This window comes from Physella acuta, unplaced genomic scaffold (genome assembly GCF_028476545.2).
Source record: "Physella acuta isolate Inbredline_101_S28 unplaced genomic scaffold, ASM2847654v3 ptg001831l, whole genome shotgun sequence".
Classification (NCBI taxonomy): domain Eukaryota; kingdom Metazoa; phylum Mollusca; class Gastropoda; family Physidae; genus Physella; species Physella acuta.
Genome location: NW_026733340.1, coordinates 1 through 22,359, shown reverse-complemented (window position 1 = coordinate 22,359; position 22,359 = coordinate 1). Strand labels below are relative to the sequence as shown.

Here is a 22,359-nt window from a genome sequence, read left to right as displayed (position 1 = left end):
AAGTTGGTTTAAAACTTAAATTTTCTGGTCTAAGTGAAGGTGACACTTTGTGATACCACTACCAGTGTGATTAGCTGGGATGAATTCACTGAAGACAATATGCCTCCCATTACAGCCCATTTTAACAGGAAAGCTTGTTCATTAGTGACAGTTCTTTTACTGTACTTTGTAATTTTTAGATGCTGAGTAAATTACTTTTCTTGCTTTTGCATGAATTGCCAGTATCCACTATAAACAATATTGTCAATGATTGATGAATGGGGAGTTAGAAATTATCCAGAGTAGAGCAATTGAAATAAAAAACATGCTTTACATAACTAAACTGCTTACAACTTTAGTCAGTAAAGGTAATGCAATGTTCAACTGATTCTTAGAAACCAATATAATACTTTAGGAGCCCATGCAAAGGCACATAATTCTTTTAAAGGCCAGACACACTCTGACTAGATACCACATTTGAGCTTATAAAAACAGCAAATTGGTAACCATTCTTAAATACCACAAATATTACTTAAAATTTTCTCTTGTACATACATCACATGGCAGTAAAAAAAAAACAAAAAAATAATTTATTCACAAGTTTTAATGTGTATTATTTCTCTATAAGCCAAATCCAATTAAAACACCATCTTGTGGGGAAACTGGTTGTTTGACAATGAAAACATAGCGCCTAGGTATCCAAACAAGAGCTTCTTTTCAGGGTTTTTACGAATCACTTCCAAAATTTGACGATCAACATTAGCCTGGTCTTCTTTGCGCTCATCATTGACAGCATAGACCTTAAAATCAAAGACAACCCAACATAAGATAAAAGGGAAACAACAAAATCTTAATTAAAAGACTGATCAATAATAATGTTGCATATTCAAGACAGTCACCAAGTCAACCCAAGCAACAAGAGCTTGACCATGCTAGAATTATTTAGCACCTGCTTTCCCCCGATCAAATGTATAATTACAAATGGCCGGTCTACTAAAGTGCTGGTCTACTAAAGTGCCTCTCGAGATTAAAATATAATAACTGCAGGCACAACATACCTCTTTCTTTGTATTGAAAATGTCACCCTCAGTATGTTTGGGCTTCTTAGACTTCAGCCTTCTAAAATATTCATCATTTACTCTCTCTGGTACTTTGACACTCTTGATGTCCAACTTTGTCTTTGTGGCAATCACATAAATTTGATTGATTCTTCTCAAGGGACAACCATTCAGATGATAAGGTCCTAAAGAAAAGGTAAAAATTATTAGAACATATATACACAACCTGTCTTAAAAATAAAAGAGCACATACAAAATTACTACCAAAGCACAAAAAAAACAACAGTAGAGCTAATATGCAATAAAAGGATCTGCAAATCTACCTATAATTGAGATGGGAAATTAGCAGTCATTTATTGACAGTGGACTTCCCTGTCAGTGTGAAAATACTTATTTAGAACTAAGCCAAATTACAAAAATAGAACAAACTGGATCTAGAAAGAAAAGCGGGTTGAAATTTGAGTCAACTGGCCATGTGGTGCATAAATGTGTTGAAGGAAATCCCACTAAACATTACAATAATGTAAGAACAATCTTACCTGTCACAAGCAGCAAACCAGACTTGAGTTGTTTAAGGAAAACTACCCTCTGAGAAAGAAAAAAGCAACAAATTTTCAAGGAAAATGAAAGAAACCAGAATACAAGTCCATAAATAAAAATGAGTTGTTTTCTCCTTTACTAGAAAAAATGTGTTAAACATGTTCCATACAAAGTAAAGAAGAATAAATTCTCTTTTGCACCGGCTACCAAGTAACATGTTACAGAAACATGAACCTGTTTGTAGTGCTAATTACGTAATCACCACAATACAGCCCCATAGCCCACTTACATTTTTCATTCTTATGTTAACCTATTCCATTACAAAAAGCATCAATTAGAAGGTAAATAGCTGGCAAATTTAACCCCAAACAGATCTAAAATGATAATTTACAACAAAAAAAATAAAATAAAACTTTGCTGCAACACATGAAACAGACCATTAAATTTTTAACTACGCAAGCATTCTTTATATAACTGTTCTTAGCGTTTGTCAGCCTTTAATATCCGTATGGCATTTGTAATCAATGTTAAAAGCTATGTCATAAAATATGAATATTAAAATAACTTTCTGGCCCACAAGGTGATCCTATACTTAAACCTTGCATGTTTATAAAATTCTAGTAAGACTAGTTCTCATTCTTCTCAGGTCAACCGCTCATAAGTAAAATGAAAAAAAAAAAAATCCTCAAGTATTGCAGCAAGATGCAAAGAAGGTGGGAAATTTCTGTCTTTCTAAGGTTAACTTAAACCTCTAAGTGGTAATATATAAATTTACATTACCCTTACAAAGCTCCATGGGAAACCACAAAATAATTTCTGTTTAGTCTAGCAAAATTTTTAGTTACTGTGATAATTGGCCGATTCTAGCCGGAATAAGATATGCATGCGCAATGGAGAGAAACTACGACTTGCCTTAGCGGCGATGTTTTCGATGGTACTGCACATGCGTGTGTTTACAACCGCAGAACCCTAATCCTATCCTTAACCATATCTCTAATACTATCCCTAACCCTAAGTCAGTGCGCATGCGCAGAGCTATCTTTTGCCGGCTAAGTGGAGACGTTGGGGAGAAAAATCTTCTTCCGAGTAGACACTTTGGTGATAATGAGCACAAGTGACATGTTCAGGGGTGCCACTCATTTTTTAAGTGAATCCTGAAAATGAATCCCAAAATTTTACCAATCCTGAAACTAAAATTTGAAATTTTTGAAACCCTGAAACTTAATTCCGCGCGGAATTTCAAAATAAAATGGACTATTATTTCATTATTTTTTGAGACATTTGATTCATATTATGTTCAATTTACATTCCTTTAAAAGGGATTTTTACTTTCTTTGTAACAAGCTTCAAATAAAAATTAATCTTTAAAGGATTGTGCTTACAACAAAATTAGTTTACAATGTTACTCCCATCTCTAGGCCTACCCCATAATGTGCTATTGTAGAACTCCCCCCCCCCCCCCAGCCAGCTTTTATAACATAACTATTTAATTTTTTTAGAACTTCCTAGCTTGATTTAAAGTGTGAAGTCAGCCAACTGTTAAGTAACAAATATTTTGCTAACCTCTAGTCTTGTTGTTGAATAATAAGCCCACTATATGCAGACCCCTAATAAGATTGCCACTGTATTAAAATACAAGGTTGACTTACTGTAGCTATTCAAGGCTTTAATTATTAACAGCCACAACAAAAACCTTAAACACTGTTTTCCCAATCAACACTAATGAGGTCTTCCATAAATGATGTCACGCTTTTTTGACGATTTTTACCTCCCACCTCCCCTCGGTCACATATCGTCACAAAAAGCCAGACCCCACCCTCTAAAATGACGTCACGCCTCAGCCTACACCCCCCCCCCTCCTAAAAATTGCAGTTGAATTTTTCTTAAAATACGATATTTTTCCAAAAATCTTGTCTGACCTCTGTCAACATATAGTATTTTAATCAATTCCTATTACACTTTATTGAAACAATATTCTTGACCGCGAAATAACGGCTAAAATTCGATTTCTAACATAGCTTTTGGATAATGCAAAAGTGTGATGTCACACCATCTGAACCCCTCCCTCTCATGACAAAATTACGGACCCCCCTCCCCCTACGAGTGTGACGTCATTTATGAACGACCCCAATGCCCCCACCTTTGATATACATGATCGTGAAATATCGTGGAAGTTTTAAGTTCATGTCGCGGAATAACAGAATTAAGTTAATTTTAAAAATAATTTTCTACGCTAGTAATACTCATGTCAGAGATGTAGCCGCCCGACTAAGTGAAAAGCGGATTTTTTTTACAAGCGGTTCAGAGGGGGCAGTGATAGCGGCTATTTTCTCAGACACGGTACTTCAAGATTTTTTAAACATTTCAATGACGTTTTACCAAAGTAAAAAAAAAAAACAGATGTAGACCCTGCTAGATCGTGTAACTAAATTATAGCAGGCCTACATATTTTGTTTAATGATATAAAACGATGCAGATCTATTTTTTTTCCTTGAATCTAGAAGTAGGCCCTTATTAAAAATAACCACGTTAAAATTAAACAGCGCTTGTACTTGTAGAACTGCCTTGACCGAGAGACACGACTCAGACTGTGCTTGCGTGTCCTCGTGACGTAGGTCTTACGGTCAGCGCGACCTTGAAGAAGCGGGTAAGAGGTGGTAAAAAGTGACGGTAAAGTTGAGTGAAAACAGCACAGTTCTATTTCATACATAAAATAGTCCTCCAAATAGTTTTTTTCTTTTCTTTTGGTAATACCAAATACACAATTTATTTTTTTGATCGGAGCAAAATCTTTCGGTTGTTTTTTTTTTAAAGACGATCGGCGATGCTAGTAATGGTAGGCTTTAGTTGTTTTTATTACACAGCCTAGCGGTATCCCATTGATGACATCACGTAAATAATGCGAGTTTAACCCCAACCCATATCGTCATAAATAGCCAGACAACCACACCACGAATGACATCAAAAAGTTTCGTCTACAGCCTCACCCATCTGATACAGCTGATTTTTATTTGGTCCTTGGCGCACGCGTGAGATTGTTGCTGACGTCATTTACTATTCATTTTTTTTCGGAAAAGACCATTAGCGGGAGTGTTGACGATAAAAAAGATTTTTTAAACAATGCCAAAATTTTCAAGCTTAAAACGATCTAAAAAAATTTTTAAACTGCAAACCCGGAAATTTTCAAACTCAAATCTTGCGAATCCGGAAAGGGAAAAAAATATGATTCTCGAATCCGGAAATCCGGGATATCCCGGAAAAGTGGCACCCCTGCATGTTATTTAACCCACGGAGGATCACCTACAGGAGTGAAACTAGAAAAGGAAGCTCACATTGTTTATGATCGTTGCACCATCTAGATCTAGCATCTAATTAAAGCTACAACAGGTGCATTCGAAATTGAGTGTAAAACAACTGGTACTTATAAAAAAACAAATAAATGGCTTTAACATTCTTACAACCAGTAAGCTGATTAAAAGCTGCTTACCTTTCCCTTGTGTCTTCCAGCAAGAAGAATAAGAACAGTCCCTGGGGTAATTGAGGGTCTCAGATTTCTTTTATGATGACTGAATGGCTTCTTGTGGCTTCTTAGCTTTCGTCCCTTGTCTTCAGTTGGATAGAATCTCGGCTGTTAAAAAAGAATACTCATTAGTTCTCTAAAGTGCCTGTTGTCATAAGCAAACAAATCCTTTGCAAAATAAATGTAGAATCTACTTACCAATCTGCTAACTCGCACTTTTCTCTCCCCTCCATTCTTCTCACCACCAATCTTTTTGGTGACAAAAGATGGCTTCTTCTGAGATGCAGCTGGCATCTACAAATTATACGGGTTATTTTATTAGTTTTAACTATTAGATCGAACTAAATTTAAAATAGATTAGGGACTAACTAACCAATTAACTCTCAACATAACTTCTCTTACAAATCTTTCTAGATCTAGATATCCAGCCTAGTTTCTGGGTTATGAGATTAAATAATAAGTAAATAATAAGTAGTAGAGAAGAAAATAATTTAGCTAACGAGCACTCTAAACCTAGATGTAAAATCTATATCTCTATATCTTAGATCTAGTGTCATTGGAAATAAAAATACTCCCCATCCACTTTTGTTTTCTAAACCCTAAGTTACCCTGTAGGTACACTTAAAAATATGTTAAAATACCAATTTGTGAATCACACTACAATCAATAATCAAGTGAAAAATAACAGTGCATTATTATTTTTATAATCTATCACGTATTTTAGACAGGATTGTTAAGTTTTACTTCAGATTAATTCAAATTGTAAGTAGGTAAAATATTATCCACAGCTATACCTTGACGGAAACAGTTCAAAAAGGAAGTGGAGAATTGTTGTTCCTAGATTTATAAAAATTATAGATCGGACAGCGGAGTGATTAAAAAAAATATTGCCAAACTTTTTTTATGGTTGCATCGACTTTTAAAAATATAAATAACCCTGCTTTATTAATGAACTAATAATATGATACTTTTTTCTAACATATGCCAGCCAAATGAAATAGATCTAGTAGTTTCTTTTACAATATCGAGCCTGAGTCTTCTTTTTAATTTTATGTGGATCGATTTAAAATTCTGACCATTTAAGAACCGAAATAAGCCATCAAAGGTAGATCTAGAATCTAGATCTATTATCTATATCTAGAATCTAGATCTAACGAAAAACAATAGACTAGTTTTAAATTAGTTTTAATGTTTAGCACAGGCTTGATACAGCCTAGCTTAGATTTAGATTCTAGATCTTCTACTTGTTGTTAGTTTATTACATTACTTTGGTAAGCTTATCCTATCAAAAATAAAGATTGTCCGACGTTAGAGGTCTAGTCTTGAAGTCTTGACTCTTGAGTCTTGATTTTTTATTTGCTTCCAAAAATACTTAAAAATAGTTAGGTAAATAGTTAATTAATTAATAATTATATATAATTAGGCCTAATAATAATTATGGACTAGTGACTAGCCTAGTTGCCTAACTTTTTTTTTAATGATTTGAATTTGATCATTTGACTAACTTCAAGATGACAAGATTCAAGTAGTTAGTAGTTAGTAGATCTATTGATCTAAGTTTTTTCAGATGATTTCTAATCTTAGTAATCTAGGCCTAATTATTTCTAGATCTAATTATACTAATTAAATTAATTAATTATATTATCATCATGCATTTTATGATTTTTAGTAGTTTAGTCTTAGTTTACAACTTTTTACTTTACAGTACAGGACTTCGTCACTTCATTTCATTTAGAGTTAGGCAGTTATTACAGTACTGTACTACTCACTGAGTACTCTACAGTTATTTAAACATTATTAGTTATTACTTATTAGGCAATATTAGGCCCTATATTTGTAGAATTTCATCATTTAATATTTAACGAGACTAGCTATATTGAGTCACACACAACCCAGCCTATCAGAAATACATTCATTCATTGAGGTTGAGTGATTCAGATATGATGCCAGTAACAGGAGAATTTGAAGGTAAGTAATAAATAAAAATTAGTTTTTGATCCAAAGTCTCAAACATAAAAATGATTTGAGTGTTTTTAAAAAAAAATGTTTTACAATGAGATAAAACTGCATTCGTAATTTTTAGGCTTAACATCTAACAGCAGAAAATACTAAATAGGTTTATCACTTATCAATCATACAACATGTATTTGTTTTTTAAGGTTTTAATTTAATTGAATGGTAATAATTATACTTGGGTATAATTTCAGAGGAATTCCCAGAAGGTCACATAGATTATAGACAGAAATACAAAGCCCTGAAAAAGAAAATGAGGCTGCTGGTCTATGTGAGTTATGAGTTATCTTATTTTGTAGTTTCACGTTTAAGTTCATTTATTAAAACTAATAAATATTCAATAGGCCTAATAACACACTAATTTTTTATTTTACGTGTTCTTTTTAAAATAACAATGTATTTGATTGTAAATTGTATGTTTGGTACTATTAGTGCATAAAAAATTTTTTTATGGAATTTATTTTAATGAAATGCAGGAACAAGAATGTTTCCTGGATGAACTGCGGAAAGCCCAGAGAAAGCTTTTAAAGGTCTCTAGAGACCGAAGTTTTCTGCTGGATAGGCTCCTGCAGCAGGAGAAGGTAGAGGATTCCTCAGGAGAGTCGGATGCCACTAACTCTACAGACACAGAAGATGGTGGACAGCCAGGACCTGTTAAAAAGTATCACATTTCTTTTTAAATTTAAAATGTGTATGTTAGATACACATATTTTAATGATTTGCCTTTAAAAATTGAATTGACATTTTAATATATTTTAATTATCTTTTCTTTTAAAGGAAATATTTCTATGAAAGTTGTAGGGTTTTAACAGCTCCTATAACAATCATGATTGCCTTTGAATAATGTGTTCATATATTATCCCATCTATACATGTTTGTTGATTAAATTCTAGTATCTAAGTATTAACTTTTTATTTACACCACCATCATCATGGCAATTCAGGCATTGCAATGTGTAGTAGACATGAAGTGTGGCATTTTTTCACTTGAGTACTTTGTATGCAGTCATAAGGTTTGATAAAACAATGTATGTTTATTCCTCTAAAATTTAGACGTAGGCTCGTCAACCAACCGTCATCGGCAGCTGAGCTAGCTCAGATGATGCAGTCTTCTGCTAAACACATCACAGTAAGTATTGCAAAATAAATATTTATTATATAGAATTCAATCCAGCTTGACTTCTTATTTTACTGCATAACAGCGAAAACTGTATTAGAATAATAACCTTTTAAACTTGTTTTAGAAATAAGCTGCAACATTATTTACCCTTGTTAGCTTTGCTTGCTAAATATTATATTTTAAACTAACACAGCTGTTGTTTTTTTTTTTTGTAAAGGGAGGTGATACACATGTAACTAAAAAGAAGAGCAAAAGTTCTGGAAAGAAGAGCAGTAAATCTAGTAAGTCTATTTACAATGATCTTCCTTAATTTAGAAAAAAAAATCTTCAAATCCCTTTGCCCCCTCCCCTCTATTTACGTCAAAATGCATATAATAAGTGCATAAGTATAGGTTTGTGAATGTGTGTAACAATTGAATGTAATAATTTGTAACTGCTGAAATATATCTGACAGATAGCCAGAAGTCTGCTGCTGTGAAATTAGAATCTCCCGGTCAGATGACTAGGGAAGAGCTAGAGCGCCACCTAGAGTCTAAAAGACATGAATTTGGTATTGAAAAGGCCACAGCTTCATTGCCTATGGAAATATTCAGTAATGATCCCAATCAAGAGAGGTACAGTTCACTTTCTTTCTGTTTGATTTTTTAAAGTTTTAATTTCTCTTTGTTAAAAAAGTTCACTCACATCTATGTATGTATATGGCACAGGATAAAACCACATTTTCTACAATCATTATTTTAAAAATTTCTTTTACATTATTATTTATATTATATAAGTATTTCTACAGTTTTTAAACCAATGAATAATGACAGAAAATATCTATAGATAATATAGATTAGAATTTATAGGTAGTACAAATTTAACTGTGCACAAGATTTGATTTGACTAACATTTGGCAGCATAACTTCATTTGAAATTACATCAAATCTAACTGTGGATGGGATTATTGTTGTTGATATAGTTCACTAGATATATGTTTAGACAAGAATAACGTTTTCTCTTGAATTTTTTTTCAGTGATCCTGGAGCAGATGGGGGTGAGGAAGATGAAGACGATCTTGTTATTGATGTGCCGCATTAAATTTGTTGTAAAATTGACAACTGTTTTATGAATCAAGTGTAAATAAAGCAAGACTACTTGCTGTGGAAGAAAGTACAGTTAAAATAGTAAAGTCTCTTTACAACCCTAAAAGTCAGTGCAGCAATCCATTTATTTGGTTATTTTGAACTGGTATTAATTTGTAAACATCTTTGGGTTTTTTTTTAATGTTTTTTTTTGGTATTTTAAAAAATGGTGTTAAAGTGTTAAATAGTATTCCTTCACGGCTAGTAATATTGTATAAAAAAAAAAATTTGGAGGACCACTGTCAACTGGGAGCTTGTTTGGGCAGCATTCAGCTGTGCAGTGAGCAGCATTAGAACTATCTCCACCAGCCCTGCAAGCTCCCTATTATAAAAATAAGACTTACACTAGATCTTAGGGTTGAACCTGGAGCCCTTGAGTGGGTGCCATAAGCTCTAGTGCTCAATACTTTACTTCCATTTGTCATCCTGCATTAATAGTTTATATCTTACTTTTTATAAAAGTATGTTATTTCCATAAATTATAGACCAACTGTAATTTTTTCATTAAAAATTCAAGGCTAATATTTTTAACATGTTGAATGTTATTGATTTTTTAAATTTAAGAAAACAATTGAATAAACCAACTTAAAAGTTTATTTATTTCTGTACTATTAAATGTATATAATGAAGAGCACTTAGTAATGTTATTGTAAATATTTTTATACATTGTTACTATTTTGTTGCACACTCATACGAAATAAATTTGATGTTTTTTAAGAATAAATGTGTTGCATTTGCATGGATGTATTATTTAAAACATGTCTTGTGTTTGGTAAAGAACTTGTTTTGGGCTAAGCTTATTTTATTTTTACTGCTGGCTTGGAAAGTAATGTTCTATTATTCTATCTTAGTTATAATATTGAAGGCAATTACCTCCAACACAATTCAATTATAACAGTTTGATTTTGGAGCTTTCTGTCCTAGATGGGTTGCTGTCACCAGCTAACGAGCCTCAGAGGTCCTGGGACTTTTGGAGTTGGCAATTATCCGCTGTATGGCAAATATTTGGTAGTGACGTATAGTATAAAGAGCCCCATATAAAAAATAGCTTATAGGACCTTATCAAGTCTAAATCCTATCATGGCTATTATGTATGTAAAAGAGCTTGATGTTTTGTTTTTTAATTTGGACTACAAATCCTCACACTGTTAAGAAGAGATAGACACTGCACTTTTAACTTTAAATTTTTTTTAATAAACTACGAAGAAAAGTTAAAGGAAAAGAAAACGGTAACAAGATTTGCACCTTATAGTCGGTAGCCTACTTCAAAATGGTGTCATGAACACAATATCTAACAAAGCAAGCACCGTCTCTGAGCCGAAACTTTTTAGAGATGTCATAACTACATGACCCTTAAATGTAAAAACGTACAATTTCTTATACTAGGTCAAGTAATGTTAAAATAAAGTCTATGACCAAGAGTTATACACATATATGTATTTAAGGCTATTCTTTGGATATTAAAGCTAACCCTGAAGAGCACTAATGAAGGAGGGAGAGAGGCTTTTTCGCCGGGAGACTTATTGTCTCTATAGGAGCTGTATTATCAGGAGTTGTGATGACTGGAGTCCTTATGTCGGGAGTCATAATTACGGAGCTGTTTTGACGGGAGCCTATGTGACGGGGTCCAATTGTCGCTGGCCGTTTTGACGGACTCTTTCGTTGTGCCGTTTTGTCAACGACCGTTTTTACTCCGTACGCACAATAAGCCAGCACATCCCCCCCCCCAATCAAATGGCAGTTTTTGTTATTTAAAACAGTGATGTTTTGAGTAAACTATATTAATCAGTTTCTATTACTGAAATTAAGTTTCTTACATTATTTTTTACAATGCAAAAAGTGTGCCATCCCATTTTCTTGACCTCTCCCTCGTCATTTATCGACACAAAACTACAAATGAATAAATTTATTTGTCAACAAAAGACTCGATATGAATAAGCTATTAAGATAGATCAATGGTAGGCCTGGTGTTGATTTTATAAGTAGGCCTACTCAACTTGGATGAAATATTGTGTGCTCTATACTTTTGTTGCAATGTTAAACCACAATTATTAACTTATACATATCCACCGCTGACATTTTGAGCTCACGTTTAGATTTAGCAACAACTGCTTTAATAATACCTTTTATCAGAACAAAAATCCCTGAATAAGCAACTGTTTTCTTTCGCTTAGTTCAGCTCTGAACTATACAGTTTTATGGAAACAATATATATATATATATATATATATATATATATATAGGCCTATATATATATATATATATATATATATATATATATATATATATATATATATATATAGTTGTATCAAATGCGAGACTTATAGATGTTGATAATGTATGTCTAAAACTATTGAATCGTTTCTGTAAAAGTAAAGCTCCCTTATCGAACCTGATGGTCCATGACGCAAGTGAAGTAGAGTTCATCCGTTTCTGCGACCTCAGCATAAGAAGGGATAGTGAGGTCAACACTATACCCGGTTCTCTTCTGAACTAGGCAGTTATTGTTGTGGGCTGTATACTAAACGATATTAATTATTTTGATACAGTTGTATTGAGCCATCATTGTGGCGGGGCTTGTGGCGATGGGGGTGTCGATAGTTAGGCCTATAATGTAATGCAGCGCCTTTAGAATATGCAGGCTAATTTTAAAGTAGCGTCTATTCAAATTACGCCCTGAAACATGTTCAAAAAGTGTTGTTTTCTGTTTAAAAAGGTCGTCACAAAAGGGTGAGGAAGATTTTTTAGGTAGGGTAGGAGTCATCCATAATAAAGCCACACTGTTTTAGACGGTTCCCCCCCCCCCCCCTCCCCCCATCACACTTAGACCGGTCACGCTTTTAATTCGTCACACAATTCAAACTAATCCCCCCCCCCCCCCCACCACCCCAGAAAAAGAACGGGAAAATGTCATTTCGCCTATCGCTGTAGGATTTATCCATTTTTACGTTGTTGTAGTTAGCAGTACGAAATTGAGCTTTACATTTAACCTCTTTTCACTATTCACCGACCTCCTCTTTCCGTTCAATCCAAGGCGATATTCTTTTGGTGGTAAAGTACAAAAAAGCTACACTTCCGACAACAAACGCAATATTTTCCACTTATGTTTCTTGAGAAATGACTGGAATTTAGAAACACATTTGAAGATATTAAGAAACTAGAGTCTAGGCGTATACTTTTTATAGTTTAAAATGAATAAAGAGGGTATGAAAGTTGATAACTTTGCTTACTTTTAAGTTTATGCATAAGCCGTTTTGGGTAATCTATCGTTTTGGGTACGTAAAATCGTCCGCGGCTATTTATGTACGAAAACGTTACCTCATTGTCAAGGCTTTAATAGAAGTATATTGTCATACTTTTGTGTCAAATATTATAGATAAATGAATAATAAACCTAAATCAATGGCTAAATATATCGATATAGGCCAGAAATTAACTTTAAACAGCAGTGTCTGAGAGCAAGATTTGCTATATATATAAACAGCAGCCATTTGTAAAATAGAGTGGCTTCCCCCTGAATCTGGCGCTAAAAGCTTATAAAAATAAAACTTAGACAAGATGGCTGCTATAGTAAATGAGCATGGTTGCATCTGTTGGAAACATCGCTAGTCTTCATTTATTACGGAAAAGTTTTAATTCAATTCTTTAAAAACAGGTACATAAATGAATCAAGGAAACATTTTTGAATTTTTTAAAACATAAATCCTCCTCAAAATGTGAAATAATTATTAAAATTTAAGGAGTCACCTGTTTTTCACATTACAAATCGCGGGCGATTTTACGTACCCAAAACGATAGATTACCCCGTTTTGTTCCTAAATTCATTGAAATTCCCTTTTCAACTTTGTCAAGTTTCAAAAATTAATTATTAATTAAATTATTAAATTAAAAACTAACTAGATCTACTAGGCCCTACTAACTAGTTGAGTTGACTACCCTACCATACTTCATTCATTCATACAGTTACTGTTACTGCTAATCAGTTAAATAAATAAAATAATAAATCAGTGGAGTGACAGTGGTGTCTAGCTTTGTGCTTTTGTTAGGCTTTTCGATTCGCCGCCATCTTGCGATCCAAACTACATCCGGACTTTTTCAAGCGTACTTGAAAAAATTCGCCGTTCCGATGAATGCTAATTCTAGGCATCAGAATCGAAAAATTAAATATATTCGATACTATCATATGCGTTGAATTTTATCATTTAAATGTTTCATTGATAGAAGTAGCTGTCATTTTACAATACTCGATACTGAAAGCGACCTAACGATGATAGCGAAAATCGATCGAAACCGCGCAGTACCGAACCGCTACTTTCAGAACTAAATTTTGGCTTTAAAAAAAGAGAATAAGTACAGGAAACTAGTAAATAAGTAAATGCAAACCATTTTGATGGATGGAAATGTTGATTTTATGGGCTTTAGAGCTCCTTATATATGAGATATTGCTCCTTGCGTGAAGTGATATAGATCTACGCAATTTTAATAATGGCGGCCGAGTTAGAATTTTCATGACGGCCCATAGGCATGAAATAAAAAATTCGCACATTATTGCTATTTAACAGTGTTTATTGAATTGGCAAGATCTAAGCTTATAAAATAGCTTTTTTATGGATTAAATAAAATTTAAAGCATTGGAATTAATAGTCCCATTCATTAATAGACTCAATAGGGTAAATAATAATTAAAATTTTAAATAGGTCCTAGATTCCTCTAGATCTAAATAAATATTGCTCTCCAGTCTAAACAAATTCCATTTAAATTTTAAACTTTTTATTAGTAGTCTATATTTATAGCCTAACCAATGAGTAAAAAAAATATCAAATAGTCTAGAAATAATAGTTAAAGTATAGTACTACAGTATAGAGGCAATGGAAATTTAAAAAAAAAAGTCAAAGATAAAATAGGAACATTTAACACTTTAACAATGTGATCTAAAGTCTAAAGCAATAGTAATACATTTTTTTTTAAAAGTCAAAAAGAAAACAGAAACAGTAACACTTTCAACAATGTGATTTAATTTTACTTAAAAATAACAAACTAAATAACAGTAATGTTTTTTATATAGAATCTAGTAGGTTCAGATCAGCAAATATTGCCAAATAAGGCAGCTGTCTATCCTTTGGTTGCCACACATCTCGTCTTGTTTCTGTTACACTATTTATTGATTAGCAATCCTTGGCTACTTATTAAAAGTAGCCTACAACTAATGCTACTAATAATTAGATACTTCAACATAATCCTAAACATATCATATTTCAGTATGAGTATAATACCCAGGTATTATTGATGCAAAATTTCAGTCCCACCCCCTTAGTTAGACTTCATTATATGTGATTGTCTTTTTCTTCCTGCATGTATTAAACTTGTAAGTTTCTATTTCCAACATCCTTAAGCATCAATGTGCTATGTTTTATCTTTATATCATCAATAACAACATAGATATGCAGTATGAAAAGTGACTTGCGACAATCATTGTAGAACTGCACCACACACCTTAATTGGGCTTAATTAAGTTAATTATAAATTCTTTTCCTTTAAATTGATCTTTATTTCACTTGCATATTCCTGTTGTCTATACTCTCTAGCATCAGTATGAACATTTTTAACATTATATGTTTAATAACAACAATGTTATACAAACTCAAAGAAGGACACTAAATATTTTGCAACTTTACTTGAACATATAAGCTGTTTTACCTAACACTTTAAAAATTCATATAAAAAAAAATACTGGGCCTAGAATGATAATTTTTGTAGTTTATTAAATGGCAGATTCTCTTCTTGATTCTATGTAAATTTTATCATTCTGTGTTAAATAGAAACATTTTTACCAAAATGCCTAGCTTTTGTGCTGGTCAACAGTCACTAATTTTAAACTTTGTATCTTTTACAAGCACTTGTAATTGTAATGTTAGCTGAGGCATAGCTTTGACTTTAGACTTCACTTAGTTTGGCTTAATTAATAAGTGCATTAAGTGGGGCTTCTGCTTAAGTCTTACTTACTTAATTTATTAATATATTAGGGCCTAGGTCTAATATTATAATATTATTAAGTTTATTATAATATCATTTATTTTTGTTTTAATGTGTTGTAGCTCAAAATAACTAGATTTCTAATATTAATAAAGACAAAAATTAACTTTTAAAGTATTAATTTTATTGCTTCTCTTAGATACTTTTCTTTTTATTCATGCATGAAACTGACTACTTTGGTTGTCTTATTTATTAATAGATCTATTTATAAATGGAATTTTGATTTAAAACATTATATTATCAATTATCATATTCATCTTTTCATCATGCATTAGGCCTAAGTTTTTTGATTACCTAAATATTGAAACTCATACTGGTAACTTTTTTCTCCACAGAGGTTTTAAATCATTTTACCAAGCTGATGAGAGAGAAACCGGAAATGTCTTCAGCTGTAGCAGCAATCTCCACCCTAGTCAGGCTTATGGAATGTATAAAAGGTAACATTTTTACAACTGATCTTGTAATTTTTAGTACGTGTTGATTAGCCAGACCTACATATTCAAACATGTAGCTTTGATACTATTAATACTTAAACCTCAAACCTAATCTTTATCAGTGATGGGTTAGGTTTGTGATTAATGAATAGCTTTAAGCTACTCAAACTGTATAGGTAAGTGGTTAGGATGTTTAATAATTATTCTAGGGATATTTTTGTATTTTTCAGCTAAAACTTTATCAGAGCTTCGGAGTGCAATCAAAGATGCCATTACTGTTATGCAGACAACAGACTATAGCTACGCTTCTATCCACTCAAGTTCAGAACAGTTTTTAAGATACACATCATTGACAAATTTAGACACGGTAGGTATCACAAGTTTACATTTTACATGCATTTTTAACAGTCTTATGCTTACCTTTTCCATCAAGAATATATATGTTTGTACATATGTAAATATGTATATATATTTATATAATTATATTCATGTGTATGAATATGTATACATATATGTACATTTTGGCCATAGATACAGGTAGTCTTATTAGTACATGTACAATACTTTGTTATGTTTCAGAACTTCCAAGAAAATATGTTGGAGAGGGGAAAAGAGTTTTACAATAACATGATAAAAGCCAGAGCGAAGATAGCCAAACTGGCTTCAGCATTTATAGAGGACGGAGCAGTAAGTTGATTGGTTCACTGGTTACAAGCTGGGTCACTGGTTACTGTGAGGTTCACTGGTTGCTGGGGGGGGGGGGGGCTTATTTCTTAAATGATGGTTACTGTAAACATATTTTATTTTAGAAATTTTTGTGTTCCAAATATATCAAATTTACATCAAACTTCAACAATACTGAATATGGTTTTTATTAAGAACAAGGAAGCCAAATTTATTCATTTTACAGAAGAAGAAAAACTGGAAACTAAAAAGAAATTAGTTTTATTGTGACGTGAAAAGGAATAAGCCATTTTAGATTTTAAAAATAATAGCACTTTTTTTATTATACAGTATTCAGGGATAGGCCATGATGTCAATTTATTCCAACTCTAATTAATAAAATTTTTTAACATTGTCTGTTACTTAATAGTTGTAAAAAGTAATAAATTAATTAAGATATACAGCTCATGCTTAACGGTATATTTTTAAAACCAGACAATCCTGACCCACTGTCGTTCTCGTAATGTATTAGAAGTGCTGAAAGCCGCAGCTAGTCAGAAAAAAAGATTCACAGTGTACGTGACGGAGTCCAACCCTGACAAAAGTGGGTGAGTACACCTTAGGTTCTAATCTATGCAACATTTGCTGGACTTGTTGTTCCTTCCTTTTCTCTCCCATGGGCTGAAGAGCTGTGAACAAAGTTTATAGCAAACTTATTTTGTTGAAATCCTCTTCACTTCAGAACATATGATTCCAGCATTTTTATCTCTTTACCAAATTATCATTTACATGTCATTTTTATCCTTCTTTTTCTCAACCCCTGTATAGTGTAGCTTATTAGCATTTTTTTGCTTATTTCCATTCCAATTTTTATCACCGAACTAGTGTTTGCTTCTATAATTGGCACAATCATTCATTTGACATAGTTTTTTCCAAAAAGTATGTTACAATGTTACAGATTTATTTATAAAGCAGTCAGTTGTACTTATTGATGCACAGTTCACCTTCCATGTTTTCAAGGGTCATAGCTAAATGGACTTTGTGTGTTAAAGATTTAAACCCACTTGCCAAGTAGAAAATGTGTTTGAGTGCCCACAAATGTATTCCAGTTTTATTTGTGTAGAGCAGAACTTAACAAAACTATTTTCATATGAACCTTTAGTTAAAAAACAAAAAACTGTTAAATTGAAATGATATAGTACCGGCTGATTGATCTTATAACAATGTTAATTTATTGCAGTTACCAAATGGAAAAAGAGCTTTCAAAACTTGGAATCCCAACTAGTGTGATTCTAGATTTTGGTATAGGGTGAGTTATCTTTCTTTATTTGTGAGTTGTCTTTCCTGGTTTGTTGCCCTGTTTACATTGAGCAACTCCTGTAGAAAAATAACATGGCCCTTTCTTTTAAATAATTGTTCATAAATACTGTTGTTGCAGTTATGTAATGGAGAAGGTCCAGCTGGTGATGGTAGGAGCTGAGGGGGTGATGGAAAGTGGGGGAATCATCAACAAGGTAGACATTTTCTTTCTCTAAAACCAAAACTGTTCTGTCTCTTATATGTTCATGAGATGGAATTGGCTAACCCAAGAGCATTGAATAATATTCCTATGTTTGGTGATGTACCCAGAAGAGTCACTAGGGGGGTGGGGGTGGTCAGCACCTTGTGACACACATTTAGGGGGTGACACCAAATTAAAAAAAAAAAAAAATTTTCAGGCATCTCTTTTTTTCCCAGACAAAACAGAAAATATATTTAAACTTAAACAGAAATTATTTTTTTTTTAACCATTAGCTCCCACAATACTGTATGCTGATATTGTTTTCTTCTTCCTCCCAGATTGGTACATATCCTATTGCTATTTGTGCAAGGCAGATGAATAAACCATTTTATGTCGTCACTGAAAGTTTTAAGTTCGTCAGAGAGTACCCACTCAATCAGATGGATGTGCCTGACCAGTTTAAGGTACGTGGTTGACCAGTTTAGGGTGAGTGGTTGACTAGTTTAAGGTAAGTGGTTGACTAGTTCAAGGTACGTGGTTGACTAGTTTAGGGTAAGTGGTTGGCTATTGGCTGTTTCAGTGATGTTTTAGCTCATCTGTTTAGTGCTATCTAGATGGATGAAATCAAACGGGATGGTGTGGTTGAGTTATAGCGCATGATTAGTATCCTAGAAGTCAGATAGATTTCTAGGTGGAGTTCAGCCAGCTATGATGGTACATGTCTTGAATCATGTAAAGCTCGGCGTAGTACAGGATACACAATTCTTCATAAACAGAGTCAAAGAAACTGAACTCTGCCAAATAGTATATAGAAGTCGACTTTTTGGCTCTTATAAAAATGCTATTAGAGCAATATAGTATTGCATCAAGTTATGTTTTCTAACATTGCTGTTAAGAATAATATTAATGTTACTGAGAAAAATACATTCAATACACCCTCTGTAAATTTTTTTAAAATTTAGTTTTTTATTTTCAAATTTAGTTCCGAGCATCAACTAGGCAAAACTCGAAAGACCTAAGCAAAGAGCATCCAATAGTGGACTACACCCCTCCAGAGTACATCAACTTGTTGTTCACTGACCTCGGGGTGGTGACCTCATCTGCCGTCAGTGATGAGTTAATTACATTGTATTGCTAGCACCGCTCTGATTGAATAATAAAAGTTGTGATTAAAAACGTTTTTTTTTTTATTATACTTTATGGTCTGCGTGGTTATTGTAAGTGTTACACTAAATGTCTATTTAATTGTTACCTCCTTTTATGTTGGAGTTATGTCCCTTAACTTCCCAAAATGCATTGGTATATTGTCATTTATTTCATGACATAAAACAATTTATCTGTGTATTAAAAAGTTCTTTAGAATAAAGTACTTATCGTAACACTACCATACCATCACCCATTCCAAAAAACTAACTCCATTGCCTGTTGCCACCTCCCACCTGAGGATTTGGGTGGCTTTCTTGGTTAAAAAGTGTAGTCTTATTTATTAAATACAACTCTCTGCATTATAAATTTAAAACCAGTAATTTCTTTAGTTTTTAACTGAATGTGAAGCAATTACTTGAGTTACTTCCTCTTTTCATGTCAGCTTGTAGAAAAATTTAGTTGGAGTAGCTTCCCATTTATATTCCTAGCACATTTTTGTTTAGTCACTCTTTATTAATGTACTCTGTGTTTCTTACAAGAATCTCTTTGAAGGGCTCCACCCCTGGAGAAAATTTGTATTTTCAACAGACTACAAAGTACAGAAGTGGGCAGGGGGGGGGGGGGGAAGACATAGGTTAAAGAATATATTTTTTCTACACGTCTTTTCTAGTTTGTCCGGGGAAAGTGTGTAGGGGGGGGGGGGGGGAGTGGTGGATTGTGGAGTTTTTTAAAAAAATGATGCAGTGCACTGTTAAAAGTGTTTCAAGCATCTTCCCTGGGGTGGGGGCAAGGGCACGTCCACTGTCCTACCTATGAATATATATATATATATATATATTACATATATATTATATAATTATTATAATATATAATTCAACCAGTGTGCCCCCCCCCCCCCATTCCTGGAAAAAAATGTCTGAAAGAAACCCAGTAAATAATTTGAGTCGAGATTTTTTTTCTCTTTACGCCTGCTATGATTGACCCCATTGATGTGCTACACAACCCCCTATGAAACACGATAGCCGTACCGTATTGATTTACATTCTTTACAATAGAACCTGATATGTTGACTCGGGCATTCATCCATTATTATGGCTGCACAAAGGGAAGTAGCTCTTGTCCACCAAAAGATTCAATTACCCCGGGATACCAGGCGACGCCGGAAGACATGAAGACCTCCCTAAGCAACCATTGATATCGCCGAGCGATTTCGCTGGATGCGGTATCGATGCCGCTCATCCTCCAGGGACAAATGGCGTTGCTACCGGCAAGCAGCTGACGTTATAAATAAGTAACTGTACTAGGTAGTGGTAGACTTTGTTTCTTCCTTGGGAAAGGGGGGGGGGGGGGGGGAAGCGCTTGAAAATTTTGGGGTGGGGGGGGGGGGGGATAAAAAATTTCGGAGGGGGGGGGGGGACACTGTTATAAGTATATTTTTTCTCTATAAAATTTCGTTCGGGAGGGAGGTGGGGAGGATGGGCGGTAGACTTTTTTTCGGGGAGGCCTTCCTCCCCTCCCCCTCAAAGAGATGCCTGGAAGAAACGCTAGATTGTTAGAGCCTGCCGTAAATATTCATTGAAAGCAGACTAATTCGTTGGACTAATAGAACTCCATCTCGTTTAACCAAATGCTGTGACCGCAATGATACTATCGCTACCTAGACCATAACACCAAGTGTTATTCAGGAACCTGTCGGAATTTATCATCAGGGTCAGTGTTTGTCCAGACATTTTTCTCCGGGAGGGGGGGGGGGGAATTTTCCGGGGGGGGGGGGGGCGGCTACTGGTAAAAGTATATGTTTTCTATATAACTTCCATTTCGTTCGGGGGCGGTAGACTTTCATCGGGGGGGGGGGGGGGGGGGGGGAAGGGGGAGAGAAACTGATCAGGTTTTGTTTCTGACATTTTTCTCCTGGAGGGGATGGGGAGTGATTGGAGAAACTCTGCTCATCCCTAATCTAAACTGCGATTCTCACTAACATCAATCGATACGATACCGCATTGCCCAGCCGGCTTTCATCAATTTTATTAGCGTTGTTTACATTAGCATAACGACCAGTAATCTTTAGACTCAAGTGCTATCGTCTAACTTAGCGCTTAGGGACACTGACCATTGCCTGTCTCTCCACTCTAACCCCAGGTAATGTTTCTTTCATGCATTTCTTCGAGGAGAATATACAACCCCCCCCCCCCCCCCCCCAGAGGCGTAGCGACCCTTCCGGCGCCCGGGGACACACTTTCAATTTGGCGGCCCCCTCGGGAGCAAATTTTTAATTTGCACCCCCCTCAACTTTTCGATTTGCACCCCCCCCCCCCCCTCAAACTTTCTATTTGCAACCCCCCCCCCTCAAACTGCAAAAATGCAGCTAAAATGACATTTTAATTTGTTTTTACAACCCATTTTGGCGCCCCCTAAGGTCGGCGCCCGGGGACATATTCCCCCCCCCTGCCCCCCATCGCTACGCCTCTGCAACCCCCACCTTTCCGGAGCAAGCCCACCGCCAGTGCCGGCGCCAGGTTATTTAGCGCCCTAGGCAAAACTTATTAAAAAGCCCCCTTTCACACAAATTAATTACTAAAACATGTATAAGAAAATAATTCATTGAAAAGTGACATATTCATTAATTATCAATTGCATAAACATTAAATGTAGACATCAAAATCAAATTTTTCCTGCCTCTTTCGTCGCAAAAGTTTGTACTAATTCCTTTTAGTTTCAGTTTGCAAGCGTAATCACATTTTATTGAAATTGTTGCTAAGTCCACGAGTCTACTTTGTACTTTACGACATAGCCCCCCCCCCCTTAGAAAAAATTTAAGTGTCCCCCCCCCCCCCGAAAAAAAAAGTTCTTGTAGTATTTGACTCTCTGCAGTCCTCCCAAGGTGAGTTTCAAAACGGAACTTACCTGTTTTAAGCTTGACTGTTTTTAGTTATAATTGTATAATGTCTATATTGTTTGATTATGTAACGATTTTTGTGTTTTTTGAAAAATAAAAGGCTATAAATGTTATAGATTCCAGCCTATAATTATTATGTATGAATCCTTTAGGAGAGGGTGAAAAATATGAAAATACAATTAATTAGATGTTTAATTTACGACTAAGACTGTATGTCTACTAACATTGAGTATTGCAATATAAAACGTCTACTGATGTTTTTTTTTTTAAACTTGATAAAGCTAAAATACCTACTAAACTATTTTGTTTAAAACTTAAGCTCTATATAAGCGGT

The 22,359-nt window shown here is 34.2% G+C and overlaps 3 protein-coding genes across 7 annotated transcripts; 2 read left to right on the top strand and 1 right to left on the bottom strand.

The window, feature by feature from the left end:
- Positions 1–553: 553 nt before the first annotated feature.
- Positions 554–6,015, bottom strand: LOC131930727 (large ribosomal subunit protein eL6). Of its 2 annotated transcripts, none has more exons than XM_059287320.1 (6): positions 5,892–6,015; positions 5,296–5,391; positions 5,065–5,205; positions 1,577–1,625; positions 1,038–1,222; positions 554–779 (listed from the first exon to the last, which is right to left on the bottom strand). In XM_059287320.1, the coding sequence occupies exons 2-6, from the start codon at positions 5,389–5,391 to the stop codon at positions 618–620; spliced, it is 633 nt and encodes a 210-aa protein (XP_059143303.1). In that variant the 5' UTR covers positions 5,892–6,015; the 3' UTR covers positions 554–617. The 2 variants fall into 2 exon arrangements, with proteins under 2 accessions (XP_059143303.1, XP_059143304.1); XM_059287321.1 differs by lacking the exon at positions 5,892–6,015 and adding an exon at positions 5,842–5,865.
- A 159-nt stretch (positions 6,016–6,174) lies between these two features.
- On the top strand, positions 6,175–10,062 carry LOC131930726 (INO80 complex subunit E). 4 transcript variants are annotated; one of them, XM_059287319.1, is made up of 8 exons: positions 6,175–6,202; positions 6,969–7,065; positions 7,305–7,381; positions 7,587–7,771; positions 8,163–8,238; positions 8,447–8,510; positions 8,684–8,843; positions 9,246–10,062. In XM_059287319.1, the coding sequence occupies exons 2-8, from the start codon at positions 7,038–7,040 to the stop codon at positions 9,307–9,309; spliced, it is 654 nt and encodes a 217-aa protein (XP_059143302.1). In that variant the 5' UTR covers positions 6,175–6,202; positions 6,969–7,037; the 3' UTR covers positions 9,310–10,062. The 4 variants fall into 4 exon arrangements, with proteins under 4 accessions (XP_059143302.1, XP_059143300.1, XP_059143301.1 ...); XM_059287317.1 differs by having other exon boundaries at positions 6,184–6,202; positions 6,803–7,065; XM_059287318.1 differs by lacking the exon at positions 6,175–6,202 and adding an exon at positions 6,215–6,368.
- A 2,327-nt stretch (positions 10,063–12,389) lies between these two features.
- Positions 12,390–19,149, top strand: LOC131930731 (translation initiation factor eIF-2B subunit alpha). The gene is made up of 9 exons (XM_059287324.1): positions 12,390–12,557; positions 15,721–15,822; positions 16,050–16,186; positions 16,399–16,506; positions 16,978–17,090; positions 17,723–17,791; positions 17,921–17,996; positions 18,322–18,447; positions 18,966–19,149. The coding sequence occupies exons 1-9, from the start codon at positions 12,545–12,547 to the stop codon at positions 19,119–19,121; spliced, it is 900 nt and encodes a 299-aa protein (XP_059143307.1). The 5' UTR covers positions 12,390–12,544; the 3' UTR covers positions 19,122–19,149.
- Positions 19,150–22,359: the final 3,210 nt, after the last annotated feature.